Raw genomic sequence first — 17,681 nt, forward strand, 5'->3', positions numbered from 1 at the left:
GAATAAATCCAAAATATAACATCCAAAAAACAGTTGTTTTTTAGAGAATATCCCTTTAATAAAATCCATGAACCGGGTTGGAATGAAAACCCGGTAAGCCTGAGGATTTCATAAAACCAAACGGTTCAAAATATGACGACAGACAACGTCACATCATTACATACGTGTGCAAATATAAGGAAGATGCACTCACTACCAAAGACATTTCATTTTACAGAGACAGCTAAGTAGTGGTATATAAAGAAGCCGATTATCAATTAACAGATCCGCCATTGATAGATACCTCAACAACAGCAACAACAACAAGATTTTGTTTTTTAAATTTCAACCCTACACTCTCCATCAACCCAACCCCTGAGAGGCTGAGACTCCAATTCTTTATGTATGAATACAAAGAAGGCTCTCGAATAATGGGGTCCGCATGCTTGAGGAGCGAGATGATGATAGGGGAGTTAACAGAGCCTGGTTGTTACTCAAAGCCCTTAGTGGCTGTCAATCTTGCTCTTGCTTTTCTCGATGTCGCTATTGCCCTCCTTGCATTTTACCAGGTCTCTTCTCTTTTCAAATTTCAATCAATCTCTACATTTTTGACTTTTCAAATAGGTTTATTAGGTTTGCTATAACACTCCATTTCTCAAATGGTTTGTTGTTTGGATCGAAGAAATCGAAAATTCACTTCCAATATATCAAACGTAGTGCCAATTTTCACAATAGGGTAAATTGCTTTCAATTGCGTCTGAGTTAACGAGTTCTTCTGTTCTTTTTTCGTGAGTTGGTTGATAATTTGATTTGTTTGCTTACCCTTAATGAAGAAATGAAGAATTAACTTCACTTCATAATGCTGTAGAATGTAGTTCCTAAATATCGTTGTTGTCGAAGGAGCTAGTAGCTACAGCTACATAAGAAACCATTCTTCTATAACTATTTAGTACATTAAGATGCTGATTCTTCAGGAGTTAATGGGAGTGTTTGTTTTTGACATGATGCTTAATGCAGAAAAAAAAAAAATGAGAATCAGAATCAGAAATGAGAATATGCCATTCTGACTTTTTGTAGCTCTTTCTAATATAAACTACATAACTTTATCATGATGCATAGTAGTAAATCAAAAAGTTTCTGATTGATGTTCTTTTACTTAAATTTCAATACTTAAATTCTAATTAATTTTTTTTTGTTTAATACTAATATTTTGTACTTTCTTGTGTCAGTTGATGAGAATTCATTCTAGGAATCCACAGAGGGGTTGGACTCGACAAAAAGTAAGTAATACCCTTTAAATATCTTTTATTTGTCACTGATTTTCATGAGAATTCATTCTATAAAAGCAACACACTTATAAAATGTTATTTTGCTACCAATATGGTCAATATATATTTTATTTTGTTACATAATATTTTCTACTCATCAAATGTAACTCATTTAAAAATCTAATTTCAGGTGTTTCATCTAATGATTGGTTTTTCCAACACTGGTATGATACTTAAGACTTTTTCTTTGTATTAATTTTACGACATTAAATTTCCTTATATTTCCAACAAACATGTTTTTTATTTTTTTATTTTTTATTTTGTGGCAGGTTATGGTGTTTATTTTATTTTAACTCTTATTGCTGCTTGTAAGAAGTGGATCTGTTGGTCAAATTCATGTGGTTTTGTTGTTATGGGTATGTTGTTATATATTATAACACAAGAAATTCTTATATTATAAAATTTACAAATACACATCTTGGATAATTATTAAAAAAAAAATGTATTTTCATATTTTGTTTTGTAGCATTGCCCAAGATTCTATTTCTTGCAGCTTTTCTTCTTCTTCTATCTTTCTGGTACGTTTCATTTGTGAAAATCTTGATTTGATTCACATGTGATTGTATTCTAGAAATTAATCCCTTTAAAAAATCATGGTCAACAATTCCTAGGGTTGACCTTTGTCATCAAGCAAATGATGAAGATGAGGATGAATCAGAAGGTAGTTTTCATGAAGCTTTGGTAGAGAAAGTAAATAAGCCGAATTTGAAGGTTATTAATTACACTCGTAGAAGATGTTGCAATATTAGAGTCTTCCCTGTTGGCATCCGTCAACAAATTGTCATATTGGTATGTTCATAATTACTATTTTGCCCCTCCCCTATCTACAGTTTTTAAAGCCAGGGGTATTTTCGTCTTTCTTTTAACAGGTGACTTTGTTGATACTGGTGTTAATGCTGACATCAGCTGTGCTTATTTGGATTGGCCTTGGAAAGAATCCTATTGATTCTTTAGTTGTTGCACGGGTATAAATTATTGGTTTTTATTTAATATTTAATTTTTTTTTTATTTCTTAGAAATATATTTTAAAGTATGATGCTATTTTTTGTTATAATGCAGGTGTATGTAGATACTTTTGCTGTTGTAATGCTTGTCCTAGGTGGTGCATTAGCATACTATGGTCAGCATCTTTGGTATCTGCTACTTTTATTTTTATTTTTGTTTTTAATTTTTTTAGTTCTAAACATTTTAATGCTACAAATTTCTTCTCTCTTTTTTTTTTTTTTTTTTTTTTTTTTTATCTCTTTGATTTACTGTTTATTTGAATTCATCTGCTTTTATAAAAAAAATGTACAGGATATGTGCTGGTATCAAAAATGGGTAAAGTGAGATCTGAGAGGGCTTCTTCTGAAATATGGAAGGTATTTAATTTTATTCATGTGGTCATTTAATTAACAGTCCATTTGTTAATTTTATGAAAATGACCATTTTGCCCCTCATATCCTTCATACTTATTTGTCCCCCTCTCCAAATCCGTCACTAGAACACCGAACTTCCTTTGTTTCGCCAAAATAATAATAATCATAATAAAAAAAGTACAAATTTGAAGGGTAAAATGGTAATTTTAATGCCCATTTCTAGACATTGTGCAAGTCACAGACCAAAAAGGAATATAGGGATGAAAAATGCTAAAAGAAAAAAAGAAAAAAAAAACTTTTTGGACAATATCCAAAAAGAATCGATATTACAAAAAGTACAATTACACAGGGACCAAAAGTGTAATTATGTCTTTATTATAGTTTACATTTTTTCTGTTTTTAAGGTTGCTGGACTTGCGATAGTTTCTGCTGTTTGTTTCACCTCAAGTTCAGTTGTAGCTATATTTACAGATATACCCGTGAGTATTTTTCTTCTAAATTCATTCAGCCGTTTTCCTCAATGTCTTAATTTAATGTAGTAGGTGGCACCCACGTCATTGATTTTCACAGGTTCTCTATCATTGTGATTGGAGGGGAATCGGAGGCCTGTATGCTTCTCTTTTACTCATTGTCTACTACTTCATAGGTAAATGCAAAAACTAGCATCCTACTTTTAATTTTTTACTTATTAAGCCATTGTACTTTGAAAAAGTCAATGAAAGTACATTGCTGTTTCTTGCATTTAACTCTTATGGATACCATGTTTGTCCAGGTTCATCCGTACCTTCAGCTTTTGTGTTGTGGGTAATGAGAGAATTGCCACCTTTAGTTGTGGTTAATGTTCCGGAAGAATCTAGAACACTTGCTTATGTAAGTGACTATTCGGATACTACAACACAACCACAACATTGGACTAGTATTACAACTGCACAAAATCAGGTTCGAATTCTTTTTTTTTTTTTTTTTTTTTAATCTTTATGTTAATGTTCCGGAAGAATGTAGAACATTTGTTTTTTTGAGAGTAGGAATCAAGGGCAAGTCCGATATGACTGCAGTTGACCAAATGGTATTTTAACAACTTCTTACTTGCTCGAGTTGAGTCAACAAAGGTGAAAAGGAAAGTGGAGGGATTTTGATAGTTTAGGTTTTTTGTATATATAAATGCGATTTTTTTTTCTTTGATATGTTTTTCTATTACAACATTGTACTTTTTTATGTTTTCATTAAATTATTATATTTTATAACATCTTTTTGTATTAGAATTTTATACTTTGAAAAAAGTATCTTATTGGTAGCATAGAACATTCCATTTCTAACTTCCATGTATTGTCAAACATGACCAAAAATAGTTCATTACCCATTTAGGGCATTAACCCAATAAAAACTGAAAGTAAAATGTTATGAAATTCATCTCCTTGTTCATTAATTTCTATGCTACCAAGTAAGCTCAAATTCAAAGTCCTTCGATTCTTTGTTATAGCAAACAAAAGTTACTTCAAAGAGACAAAAATTATAATCTGTATCCTACCTAAAAAAAGGAACAATGTATCTACTCTTAATGTTCGTGCAAAAGACATAAATGCCCTCGTCTATATTCATAAGCTCAAATCATATTATTAATTATTCCCAAACATGAAGCGTGCTATATTAAATTTGCCCCAACAACAAACAAATGATGCTCCATTTGTAGCTCAAAAAAGTTATTTAAAAAAAAAAAAAAAACTCCTTTAAGAATTGTGTCAATAAGACTTCATCATTTTACAAGTCATAAATGTGTCACTGCTCCACAACCTGTAACCAAAATACATACCACATAAAATTCAAGTAAAAAAAAATTCTTTTAAACATACTTTATATTTAACTTTTTTTTACAATGGGATAGGTAATAATAATTCTTGATCTCCTGTCATGCAAAAGACATAAATGCCCTCCTAATCCTCATAACCAAAAATAGCTTTACAAACAAAGCCTTACAGAAAGTACCTTAAAGGCAGGGTCACCAATTTGTGGTCTCCTCCCAATTGATCCAAATGCACTAGTGGGCCATATCTGTAACATTTATAAAAATATGCATTTTTCTTAAACCCTAAACCCAAATAAATAAATAAATAAATAAATAAATAATTACCTTCCAAAAAACCTTGCCTTGAAGAAGTCCATAAGGAACAGGTCCAAAATTCCTTGAATCATAAGTATTATAAATGTTATCCCCTTCAACCCAAACATGTCCTTTTGGAACCTATCCATAATAAAAACACCAAAACATTATTATTTATTCATTTATTTATTTAAACAACTCACAATCTAATAAAAAATATATATATTAAAGAACAAGATTAATCATACAACTATGGTTTTGGTTGTATCACTGTTTGTGGGGTCCACAATGTAGGTGATAGTGTCACCTTCCATGCCAATAATTCTCTTGGTGACAACTTTTCTTGGAGTTTCAGGTGACCGGACTATGATGACATCACCGGGGCCCACTTTGCCATATCGGGTTGAGATTCTGTCAAGTAGGACGATCTCACCATTGAGGTTGAAGGTGGGGAGCATGCTAGGACCTTGGACCTGCATGTAGACGATTGTTATAGGTAGTGTTTGGTACGATGGAATCACACAAGGAATGGAATGAAGGTATTTGTTTTGTTTGATGGAATGGAATGACTCATTCCATTCCCATTCCCTCCAATCAAAAGGATCCTTTAGAGTTTACCATAGCAGTGGAGAAGAGGTAGGTATTGGTGACATGAATTGCACAGAAGAATTTGGCAACTGAAAAGCTTTTGTCAAGTGCTTCTTTTACTATGTAAGCCCATCTTTGAAACAAGCTCATCTCTCTCTTGAATTTGGACAAATAAATATTTCTAGAAAATTGTACCTAAATTGACAAATAATAATGATCACAATCATTTGAATCATGTATAATTTAACTATCTTCTAAGTTCTGAATATGCTATTTTGTGTAAGGACATGGAGAAAGAAACTCTTTTAGAGCTTCCTAAATCTTGTTAAGCATTAGCAAATCATTAAAGCATTCATATGGAATACTTATTTTGTAAAAATATTATTAGAATTGTACTATCTTGATCTAAATACTAAATTTACAGTTCCAAAGAAGATATTCCATAAGTGCAAGGGCCTAAAGCTTCAACCAAACTCCAGTCATTGCATGTGAAGTTGCATATAGAAGTTTAGAAAATCTTAATATTGATAAAGAAGCAACCACAAGTTTCTCTTAAGCATTTCATCGAGCAGGTGGTAGGTGAATCTTGAAGTAGAACTTTTGATAAAAACGATTATCCAGAATGTAATATGAGTATAAGAGCATCACACAGAGATATAACTGAAGTCAAATAAAGAAAGAAAGCAACTCACTTACAACATCTAACATTGTATTAAGCTTAGCAAAGTATTAAACTAATGAATCTACCAAATTTCCAAAAGAATAAGCAATACTCCTTACAACATCTAACATTGTATATAGGCAATACTCCTTTTCCTAAAACAATTACAAAATTATAGAAAAAAGAGATCAAGATATCAAATTCACAGTGCCAGAGAAATTACAAAATTTATACACCGAGGTTGTAATTTCAGGGGAGGGGGTCACTATAGAGATATGATCAAAGTGAAAACTTTAAAGAAATAAACTTATTTTAAGTATCTTACCAAGGCTCGAATATAACTTAAACTGATAGAAGTGAGGAGATATAAATGGAGTGATTAGACCTACCTTATACAAGATGGAAGATTGGAAGTGTTTGTCGCCGGCGACGGCGAGGGAAGCGGCGTCGTATTGCGGAAATTTGGGGAAGCTTAAAAACCCCGATGAAGTTGAGTCTGAATGTTTAAATAAAACCCGATAGTTTTTAGAATATACAAAATGACCCAGTACCCAAAAAAAACTAATAATTCATAATAATTTAGAAATAAATTAGATTTGCGTTAAAGAAGTTCAAAGATAAATCCTAATAATTTATAAGGCTAAGTACAAAAGAAAAAAAAAATCATGTCATCATAATATTTCATTTGGTTGTATGATTTAAACACTAAATTTTAATTTTTTTTAATTAAAGACATAATACTCTATAAAAAGAGTAAATTACACGAATGATCCATAACTTATTTGTTTAACTCGGAAGGTCTTTACTGTTTGTTTTTGTTACACGTTTGGTCTGTATCTTACCTAAAAAGACTATTTTGCTATTGATTTTTAATCTATTTAAATAAACACACCTCCAATCTCACCTCCCTCACGTTTCCTTAAATAACATATCATTTTTCTCTATTTAAATAAAAGTCTTTTTAGGTAAATCAAGGATCAAACGCATAACAAAAGCAAACAGTATGAAACAAACGCGTAACAAAAACAAATAATAGAAATCTTCTGAATTAAAAAAATAAATTATGAACTAAACGTGTAAATTATCCCAAATCATAGGGACTATTCGTCTAACTTACTCCTATAAAAACATTTGACCATGACTCCATTAAAACCACAAAAAAAAACCTTAGATATTGAGTTTTTTTTACGATTAAACATCAATTTTATTTTTAACAAAGCATTTACATGTTTTATCTTTTTTTTTCGATTCGACCATTTTAAAAACTCTAACTTTTTTACATGATATTTTTTGAAAAAAAAAAACTAACTTTTTTTTCTCGAAAAAAGCTTTCAGATTTTGTAAACTTTTTGTTATACCAACTTTTTTGTTTTAGCTCATAATTCTACTATTTTTAATCTTGTTGTTGCTTAGGATGCTCTTGATAGTTTTCAATATTAAAAATTAAATGAGATATTTGTTTTTTTTTCAAAAACAAAAAGAAAGGATGTCATGTCTAATTCTTGTTGGCAAAATACATATCAAATATATATTTGCAAGATGTTCAGTGATTGTAGCATGTAAAGAACAATGATCTAAGTTGACTGGTATCTTAGATCGTTTAAAGTTCAAAAGTTATATTTATGTTTGATTCTTAAACAAGATAAAATGTTAAGTCAGTTTTAATTGTTGGTCTTCACCTGCTATAATCTTTAAACATCATGTAAATAAATTTTGACATGCAATTTTTCAACAAGAATCAGACATGTGAATTATTATTTATTTTTTCAACAAGAATTGAACATGCAAATTATTATGAATTTTGCCAATAAGAATCGAACATGCCAAAGCCAGCATATACCATTCATCTTCATCGTTGGTCTTCAATTGCTACAATCCCTTAGCCATAATCCCTTAATCGTAAACGCTAAACCTATAATCCTTTAGCAATAACCATAAGTTATAATCTCTTAGCCATAACCATAAGCTATAAGCCCTAAGCTATAAGCCATAGACCATATATTATAAGTTATATACCATATGTCATATACCATAGACTATAAGCCATAAGTGCTAAGTCTTAAGTAGGGGTGGGCATTTAGACCGGACTGGATCGAACCGAATCAGACCGACTCTTGGACCGGACTGGTTTCGTAGAATATTGTGGACTGGACCGGATGAACTTACCTGGTCCAGGTTCATGTCCGGGTTTTCCGGTTCGTGGACCCGTTTGGATCGATACAACTTTACATGCATATAGTACAACTTGTTAAAAGGCGTTTTGGGTTTGATACAACTTGTTAATACGAATATGTTGTTGGGTTTGATACATTACAACTCGTTAAAATGAATATTTTTTTGGGTTTGATACGGTACAACTCGTAAAAATGAATATGTTTCTGTTTCTTGTGCCCTTTAGATCGGTCAAACTTTGATTGTTTATACTTATACCATTTGTTTGAAGGATTGTAACTCATTGAATATAACACCAAAAATAAAAAAATTATAGTCTAAAATCATATACAAACTCTTAATTACATGTTGAAAAAACATCATTTCAATCCGACTTAAAACGAATGAGATATGTTTGTTTAAAGAATTTTACAGAATACAAAAGTTCAAATTTCTTGCTGAAAAGCTGAAATATTTCAGTTTTGATATCGCATCTTTGAAGGATTGTAACTCACTGGATATAACACACACAAAAAAAAATTATAGTCTAAAATTATCTACAGACTTTAAATTACACGTTGAAAAAAAAACGCATGTTAATCCAACTTAAAACGAATGATATATGTTTGTTTAAATAATTTCAAAGAATGCAAAAGTTTAAATTTTTACTGAAAAACTAAAATATTTCAGCTTTGATATCTCATATTTGAAGGATTGTAACTTATTAAATATAACACCAAAAGCAACAAAATTATAGTCTAAAATCATCTGCAAATTCTAAATTACACAATGGAAAAACCCGCATGTCAATCCGACTTAAAACGAATGGGATATACTTGTTTAAAGAATTTCACAAAATACAAAAGTTTAAATTTTTTGCTGAAAAGCTGAAATATTTCAACTTTGATATCTCATCTTTAAAGGACTGTAACTCGTCGAATATAACACAAAAAACAAGTAAATTATAATCTAAAATCATCTACAAAATCTAAATTACATGTTGGAAAAACCGTATGTCAATCCGACATAAAAAAAAAGATATGCTTATTTAAAGAATTTCACAAAATACAATTTTGTTTTAAAAAATAAGCCGGTCCAAATTGGTTTTTACCTGGAATCGGCCGGACCGGATCGGTAAAAAATCTGGACCATATTTGGTCAAATCATAAAACCGAGAACCAACCTGGGGGTTAAAAAAACGGTCTTGTCTAGTCGGGTTCACCGGTCCGGTCCAGTCTACGGGTCCAAATGCTCACCCCTAGTCTTAAGCCTTAAGCCCTAAGTCCTATGACATAAGCCATAGACCATCAGCCATAAGTCATAAACCATAAGTTATAAGTCATAAACCACAAGTCATAAGCCTTAAGCCTTAAGCCTTAGGTTATAAGCTCTAAGCCCTAAAACATAAGCTATAAGCTAAAATCCCTAAGTCATTTGCAAAAACCATAAAATCTAAGCCATAAACCATAAGCCATAAGCCATAAGCCATAGGTTATAGACCATAATCCATAAACCATAAGCCATAAACCATAAGCAATAAGCCATAAGCCATAAGCCTGTTCATGGGTCGACTTATTATAGGACCCCAGAAGATCGGAAATACGTAAGAGAATGATCATTCCATGGAGACATGTTACCATACATTTTCACATCGAAAATAGGTCGTGGAGAATACCATACAAAACACCATTTGACGACCAAGTATCGGGAATGAACAAGGTAGTTACAAAGTTCAACGAGTTGTACAACAACTTAAAAACATAACATAAAAGTGGATAAACTTATGAAAACATTTTTGCGATATGACATCCCCATTTTCACGACCACAAAAGACCGACTTTTGTTTATGCTTTATAAAAATCAGAGTATCTCTTTCAATAAAAACGTTGCGGAATTTGTTCCCAGAAAGACATGATAATTTCATTATCAAAGCATTTCCGAAGAAAAGTATTTTTATTCATTTTAAAACATTTGGAATATCATCGTCAATACAGAAACATAAGCATAAACAGAACTTACATTCATTATCACTAGTGACTTATATCTCCTTAATCTCTCAGTGTCATGTGACTTCATATCAACACCTGTGATATAAATAAACTGAGTGGGTTAGGTTGGGAAACCTGGTGAGTACATAGGGTTTTTAGCCCACAATAAATAAGTTTATTAGCTTTATCAAACCAAACAACCCCGATTATCCATTCCCGTTATCCTCACTTTACGTCACTAAAACATCTAACACAAGGGACCTAGTCTAAGGACTTTCATCGGGGTGATAACACATGCTTCGGGGGTTCCTCGGCAATTCATGTCAAATAAGGCAACCATGTGGGGTATGGAGTACTACTGGTGAGCACACAGTTCAAATAAACACCTACAGGTTGTGAACCTGCTAGCGTTCCACTGGACTGTCTAGAATAGTCCGTGGTCGTCATCTATACTCCGCTAGATAACTGGATCATTAATAACATCTATATCGAGGCTCTCATTATTTTATTTGGTCACACATCAACTATTACATCTACCCATGTTTTACCCAACATATTTTGTAGATACATATATAGTTTAAATCATTTAATACATGTATAAAAATATTTCACCCAGCATAGACAGCAAGCATTCAGACAATATTCACACATAGCACGTAATCTATATTAAATACTTCATATCTATGTGTAAGATGAAAGTAACTAAGCACTCACTTGAAAAGGTAGTGAATCCGAACTCAGACAGCGCTTCGCTTCTTAAAAATAATTTCCTTCGACTAAACCTAGTATTATTACCACTAGAGTTTAGTCATTTATTTGCCGAGACTAATTAATAGTCTAACTATTATTACTATTATATAAGCGTTAAACTATACTTATATAACCATAATAATAGCCCAAGTACTTATTATAAGTTCCTAATAACGTTACTATAATTAAATAAACGATATATTAAAAATAGCGTATGCGTAGCTCACTTACAGCAGGTTTTTATAGAAAATCAGGCTTTGCTTGGAGCAGCGTTCCCGAGACGAAAAGCTCTTCTTCTCGGAGCCATCGAGCACTCTGAGGCTTCCACCTCGTGCTAGGGAGATTCTGTAACATCCCGAGTTCAGGAGTGCAAGTTCAGGATTCAAAGTGTAAATATGAAAGGGCAACTGGGCGAGTCCATGGGTGGACTCGGCGAGTAGGGTCGCGACTTTGGTCGCGTGTTAAGTGGCCAACTCGGCGAGTCGGAGGCTGGACTCGGCGAGTAGGCGCTGAGTGGAGAAAACCCTAATTTCGGAGGATGAGCCCTATATAAAGGACATTATACCCTCTCCCCAGCCTCTTTACCCTCTCTTGAAGTCCATAAAACCCTAAGACGCGATTGTGAGGGATTTGAGTGCATTTGAACCTTGGAGAAGAGATTTTTAGAGGAGATCTTGGAGAGATAGGAGGCTTGGAGCAAGGGGCTCTGCTAAGATTCGGATTTCTCTTCTGTTGGGGCTTCCTTTTGAGGTATTACTTCGTTTCTTAGGCAGTTATTCATCTAGGTTCATCATTTTGGAATGGGTGGAAAGTTTAGCTTGCGGTATTTCGGGTTTGAAGGTTAGATCTGAGGTTGCTACCTCATATCTGGAATGGAAAAGGTCTAGAGTGCATTAAAGTCCCTGTTCTTGAGTGTTTGGTGAAGTCATCTTGTCCCAAACCCTATCCCTAGAGTGTAAAATGCCTAGATCTCTTTGGATTCACGTAAAGTTTGCCACTTTACGTGATGGATGGGTTGTATAAGGGTAGATCTATGTTTTGGATCATCTGCATGGCCTGAAAAGCTTCTGCATGGGGTAAGATCTAGAGGCACTCGGCAAGTCACAAAGGTGTACTCGGTGAGTTGCTTGAAGATGGACAGGAACTAGGTGAGTTGGAAGAACAACTCGACGAGTAGGTTGAAGATAGCCACGGACTTGGCAAGTCTGTTCTTGGGCTCGGCGACTCTAGTCGTGAGGTCCTAATCTTCTTCTGGTTGAGCCATGAATCGGCGAGTCAAGGGAGGACTCGGTGAGTTGAGTGCGAAGGGACTTAGAGTTGTGAGACTCGGCGAGTCTCGGGGTGACTCGGCGAGTTGAGTCGCGGATTGGGGAAGTTCTGAGCATGGGGACTCGACGAGTCATTAGGTTGACTCGGCGAGTAGAGTCAGTCAAGAGGTTGACTTTGACTTTGACCAACGGTTGACCAGTTGACTTCCAGGGGCATGTTGGTAATTGTTGGATTTTGTTTTGAGTTCAGTGTTGGTGTTGGCCAATGGTGGAGATCGTGTCAGTGGTCGGAGCATCTCGGTCTTATCTTTTCAATCAGCAGTTGCGAGGTGAGTTATCCCCACTATATCAACAGGGTCTAAGGCACCAAGGCCGACCCTTTATTGGATTGTAATCTGGGTATTGTTGTTATGTTGCTGTTTTACTATGTTTGCATCCTGGTAGTTAGGATGGTATATGCTAGTGACCAGTTAGGTCGGTATCCTGCTTAGAGTATGTCATGTTATGTGATTTGTTAGATCGATTTGATTGGATGTGAATTGTTATATGATTGTATGTTTATGTGCACATGGTTGTTTGACTGGGGTTGGGTTGAGGCGGGTCCTGCTTTGTGCTGTAGGCCAACATACCCAGGGCAGACAGATTGTCCCGAAGGCCCAGCGAGCGGTCCGGATAGGTTGTAGGCCCCACGAGGGCGGACCAGACGTGCCGAGGCTCGGAGAGTGGACCAGGCCGACTGAAGGCCCGGTGCGGGCGGACTAGTCATACTGTAGACTTAGAGAGTGGACCAGGTAGGTTGAAGGCCCGGTGCGGGCGGACCAACCATACTGCAGACTCGATGGATAAGGCTAGACTCGGAGGGTGGACCAGGTGGACTGAAGGCCCGGTGCGGCGGACCAGTCACACAGTACAGCCGAAGTGCATGGATGTTCTGTGTTCTGTTTGGTTATGATATGTTATGCGTGGTATATGTCGTTGGTATTTTGGGGGTATCTCACTAAGCTTTCGGGCTTATAGTTGTGGTTTAATGTTTTTTTTTCAGGCTCTCCAGGAGACCGTGGCAAGGCAAAGGCGTGATCGTACCGCTCCTCATGATTATATTTTATGATGTGGTTCTGGGAAGACTCTGATAATAATTGTATTGAAAACCTTTTTGTAATAACATTATGAAAATGGGTTGTTTTTGAAAAGTTAAAATTGGTTGCAATTTTATGGTCGTTACAAGTTAGTATCAGAGCCTTGGTTTGAGTGAATTGGAGGAACATTCGTGTGAATCCAGTCTCAAATCAAGGAGAGTTTTCAAAAGAGAATTTAAAATGGTTTTCAAAATGAGTAAAAAGAGGACGCGGAGGTACGATCAGCCGGAGCCAGTAAGTAGCCCCAAAATACCATGCAAGTTATTTGTTTATGTGATATGATAGAACAGCATGCTAGTGCTAGGCTAGGGATCTTCAGGAATTGCATGATAGTATTGCCTGATTTGTGATGCCTGCTAGCCTAGGCTTTCTTTCTGTATGAGATTTCGAGTGTTCCTCTAGGAGTGAGGATTGAGCGCTTGTTGTGTATGTTTTCACTAGGATGTTGTGGTAGTACTTAATACAAATACGGGTAGGTGTGGAAGGTAGTATGGGCTCGTACTACTGAAAGCACAGGACCCATATGCGTATTAGGGAAACCATGACCTCTAGGGTTGAGTTGGGAGTTGGTTACCAGGTTAGTGGGAAGTGTCTGAGATCTTGTGTTGTTTTTCAGTATGGTGGTCACGAGGCACGCTGGGAGCGTATCCGGCTCAGGATCGGGAGCAGGAGAGGGAGGTCAGGGCGGGTCAGTACCGCCCGAGGTTATTGGTCAGATGAGCACAGGCGAGTTGGATGCTAGGATTCGTGAGATCCTGCATGATGAGGTTGCTGCGTTGTTCCGGGCCGAGCTGCCGGAACTGTTTAGGTCGATCAAGACCGCCATGGTTGAGTATTTTGATGAGCGTTATGCGGCTCTCACAGAGACGGTTGTTGCGGCAACTATATTGGTTGTAGCAGCGGCAGGAGGAGGAGTCGGTCGAGGTTTTCAGTATCGGGACTTCGATAATACGAAGCCCCCCACCTTTGATGGAGGTCAGGACCCAATTGTTGCTATGAGATGGTTGTCATACGTGAAGGGGTGTTTCTTCACGTGTTCATGCCCTGCTGATCAAAGTGTGAGGTGTGCTTTGAACCTGTTGAGGCTTGGGGCGAAGGATTGGTGGAGATTGACCACGGGGTCATACTCAGATGCGCAGAGAGCTGCGGTTTCATGGGATCAGTTCCGGGAGATGTTCAGCACTCGTTATGTTCCGTGGGTTGAGAGGGAGAGATTAGATCAGGAGTTCCTAGAACTGAAGCAGGATTCGGAGTTGGTGACGGAGATCACCAGGATGTTCACTGAGAGGGCGATGTTTTTCCCTGAGTTTGCTTCGAAGCAGGCTCATATGTCCTGATATCTGAGTATGCTCAAGAGGGATATCAGACGGTTTGTGTCTACGCAGAGGTGCGAGACCTTGTTGGAGTTGCAGGAGGTCGCCAGGCGGTGTGAGTTGGAGATTGAGTTGCAGTTACGAGAGTTGAGGCAGGCTCCGGTGCAGTCGCAGCTGGCGCCAAAACGGTCCAAGACCTTTGATTCTAGGGTGGGAGATCAGAGCAGCCACACTTGTGGGAAGTGTGGGAAGGGTCACACCGGAGTTTGTAGGTCCGGTGGTACATGCCGCAAGTGCAGAAGGGAGGGGCACTATGCGAGGGATTGTCGGCAGTCAGCCCCGGTTCGAAATTTGAGGATTTGTTATCATTGCCATTAGGTTGGACACTTGAGGGTCAACTGTCCACAACTTACTGCAGGACTGGTGCAGGCTCCAGCACCGGCCACATTGAGGATCACGGGTGGAGGTCAGAGTGGAGCGGAGCCCCCAAGGGCTCAGGGTCGTGCTTTTCAGCTTGTAGCAGAGGACGTCAGGGAAGTGTCGGATGCAGCTTCGGGTATGTTTTCTTTTTTGATGTCTTGTTATCTTGTGATTATTGTGCATTATTGCTTATCTGCTAGTCTCGTTGTGTGGTTTTCGGTATTGTATTCGTTGTTCTTTGAGGGTTATGGTTTGGTTATGGGTTTAGTGTTGGGAATTTCGTTGGTTATCATTCATGAGGGTTTTAGTGGGAATCTAGTGTCTGATCTGAATGTCGGGCAGCATCGGCAGTCTGAGGAATGGTTAGCTGAAGGTCGGGTTTCTTTCAAGGCGAGACGATCCATGTTGATATGTGATTCTGTGAAGGCTACTCGTTCTAGTAGGAACCAGTTCGCGTGCAAGGGATTGTGTTGTGTAGGGTTAATAAGGGAGGTTGGTAAGAGCGACCGGTGGTTGATAGTCAGTGCTCTAAGTGGGGGAGAATTGGAAAATTCTCCGGAAGATCAATGAGCATGTGAGGTTGTTTAGCTACATGGGATTCAGCAGTGTTTCTGTCAGCCAATAGCATAGGCTGGTATGAGCAAGTGTTAGACAGGCGGGGCGGGGTGCAGACCAAGGGTGATCGAATGTGGGAGGCCTGGGATCGGGTCGGGATTGAGTATGTAGGATGGACATAGAGTTCGAAACCCCTAGAGGGCTAGAACAGTACGCATGGGAGAGTTTTCCTGGAAGAATAACGCGGGATGATGAATGCTAGTTGAGCGGACCGGATAGACTGAAGGCCGGTAGGCGTACCAGTCAGGCCATAGGCTCGGAGAACAGTCCAGCCATACTGAAGGCCCTGGAGGGCGGTCCAGATATGCTGAAGGTTCTGAGAGTGGTCCAGATTGGCTGAAGGCCTAGTAAGGCGGTCCAGTCATGCTGAAGACTCTGCATGTGTTGATAGATCTGTTTGAGGATATGGAATGAGTATGTCGCAATGTGATAGCATCAGAAGGTCTGGCCCTGGATATTGATCATGACTAGTGGAGGTAGTGCATGGACTTGAGAGTCCCTGCGAGCGGATTTAGAGTATGTGTGGTGCATGGGATAGCGGTTAAGCTATAAGGAAATGGTGTAGTATTGGGTGAGCACCGTAGCACTTGTGGTGGTGTCAAGGCAGCCAAGTGGTTTTCCTTGGTAAGGAAAGGGAAAAGAATGTAACTCCGAGAGGGAGTGTAAGTTCGCGGAAGTGAAAGCAGTAGTGCAGAGTTGTGATTGGAGTGTTCCAATTATGGTCAGTGGGCAGCAGTTTGCGATAGTAGTATGGAATCACATCCGGTTTGGATGTATGCCGAGGTCACGGAAGGAATTCCGAGGGTGTAAAGTCAAGCGGCTCTGAAGGGATGCAAGGATGGAGTCTTGGATTCCCAGCTTGATTTTGATCAAAGATTTGTGCATGTGGTGGTAATTCATCCTGGGGGATGTTTGGAGGTGTCGTCAGTACATCGGGTTTTCCCAACCCGAGGATGTTAGAACCAGTCCGACATGGGTATGAGATTGCGAAGGAGAACTCATGGGAGTTGCTCCGAGACTGAAGGATGTGTCCTTCTGTCGACCTGGAGTGGATAAAGTTGGACTCCCATCGGGATTCCTATGTTTCAGGGTATTTATAGCTCGTATGAGCCAAGTGATTGTTGTGTTGGGGCGAGGGAAGTATCATGGAGTGGTACTCGGTTGATAAGTGTGGTTATCTGAGGATGAGGCCGGTGGTCAGCTTGAAGCGGCGGTCAGGACACCGCAAGAAGAGGGAAAGTTGGGTTTTGATGGTTGTGTTTTGAGGAATCTGGTCTGGTTAATGCCAAGAGGTGCATTGCAAGAGTAGTTCTGGAGTTGTGTTGCTGCAGGCTTCGAGGACGAAGCCTAATTTAAGTGGGGGAGAATTGTAACATCCCGAGTTCAGGAGTGCAAGTTCAGGATTCAAAGTGTAAATATGAAAGGGCAACTGGGCGAGTCCATGGGTGGACTCGGCGAGTAGGGTCGCGACTTTGGTCGCGTGTTAAGTGGCCAACTCGGCGAGTCGGAGGCTGGACTCGGCGAGTAGGCGCTGAGTGGAGAAAACCCTAATTTCGGAGGATGAGCCCTATATAAAGGACATTATACCCTCTCCCCAGCCTCTTTACCCTCTCTTGAAGTCCATAAAACCCTAAGACGCGATTGTGAGGGATTTGAGTGCATTTGAACCTTGGAGAAGAGATTTTTAGAGGAGATCTTGGAGAGATAGGAGGCTTGGAGCAAGGGGCTCTGCTAAGATTCGGATTTCTCTTCTGTTGGGGCTTCCTTTTGAGGTATTACTTCGTTTCTTAGGCAGTTATTCATCTAGGTTCATCATTTTGGAATGGGTGGAAAGTTTAGCTTGCGGTATTTCGGGTTTGAAGGTTAGATCTGAGGTTGCTACCTCATATCTGGAATGGAAAAGGTCTAGAGTGCATTAAAGTCCCTGTTCTTGAGTGTTTGGTGAAGTCATCTTGTCCCAAACCCTATCCCTAGAGTGTAAAATGCCTAGATCTCTTTGGATTCACGTAAAATTTGCCACTTTACGTG

At 38.0% G+C, this 17,681-nt stretch overlaps 2 protein-coding genes across 2 annotated transcripts; one reads left to right on the forward strand and one right to left on the reverse strand.

Annotated features, from left to right (window-relative positions):
* Nucleotides 1-197: 197 nt before the first annotated feature.
* CAND3 (tobamovirus multiplication protein) lies at nt 198-3,921 on the forward strand. The gene is made up of 13 exons (XM_078964247.1): nt 198-548; nt 1,209-1,259; nt 1,438-1,471; nt 1,577-1,663; nt 1,774-1,825; nt 1,919-2,096; nt 2,177-2,272; nt 2,367-2,427; nt 2,604-2,668; nt 3,070-3,144; nt 3,236-3,311; nt 3,438-3,604; nt 3,691-3,921. Exons 1-13 carry the CDS (start codon nt 381-383, stop codon nt 3,712-3,714), a joined length of 1,134 nt encoding a protein of 377 aa, XP_078820373.1. The 5' UTR covers nt 198-380; the 3' UTR covers nt 3,715-3,921.
* Nucleotides 3,922-4,226: 305 nt separating this feature from the next.
* Nucleotides 4,227-6,522, reverse strand: LOC145005190 (mitochondrial ATP-independent inner membrane protease subunit 1a-like). The gene is made up of 6 exons (XM_078964248.1): nt 6,402-6,522; nt 5,382-5,546; nt 5,012-5,236; nt 4,794-4,904; nt 4,649-4,714; nt 4,227-4,456 (listed from the first exon to the last, which is right to left on the reverse strand). The coding sequence occupies exons 2-6, from the start codon at nt 5,499-5,501 to the stop codon at nt 4,442-4,444; spliced, it is 537 nt and encodes a 178-aa protein (XP_078820374.1). The 5' UTR covers nt 5,502-5,546; nt 6,402-6,522; the 3' UTR covers nt 4,227-4,441.
* Between the last annotated feature and the right edge of the window lie 11,159 nt (nt 6,523-17,681).

This window comes from Lactuca saligna, chromosome 7, assembly GCF_052625555.1.
Source record: "Lactuca saligna cultivar CGN05327 chromosome 7, ASM5262555v1, whole genome shotgun sequence".
In the NCBI taxonomy this organism is placed as follows: Eukaryota; Viridiplantae; Streptophyta; class Magnoliopsida; order Asterales; family Asteraceae; genus Lactuca; species Lactuca saligna.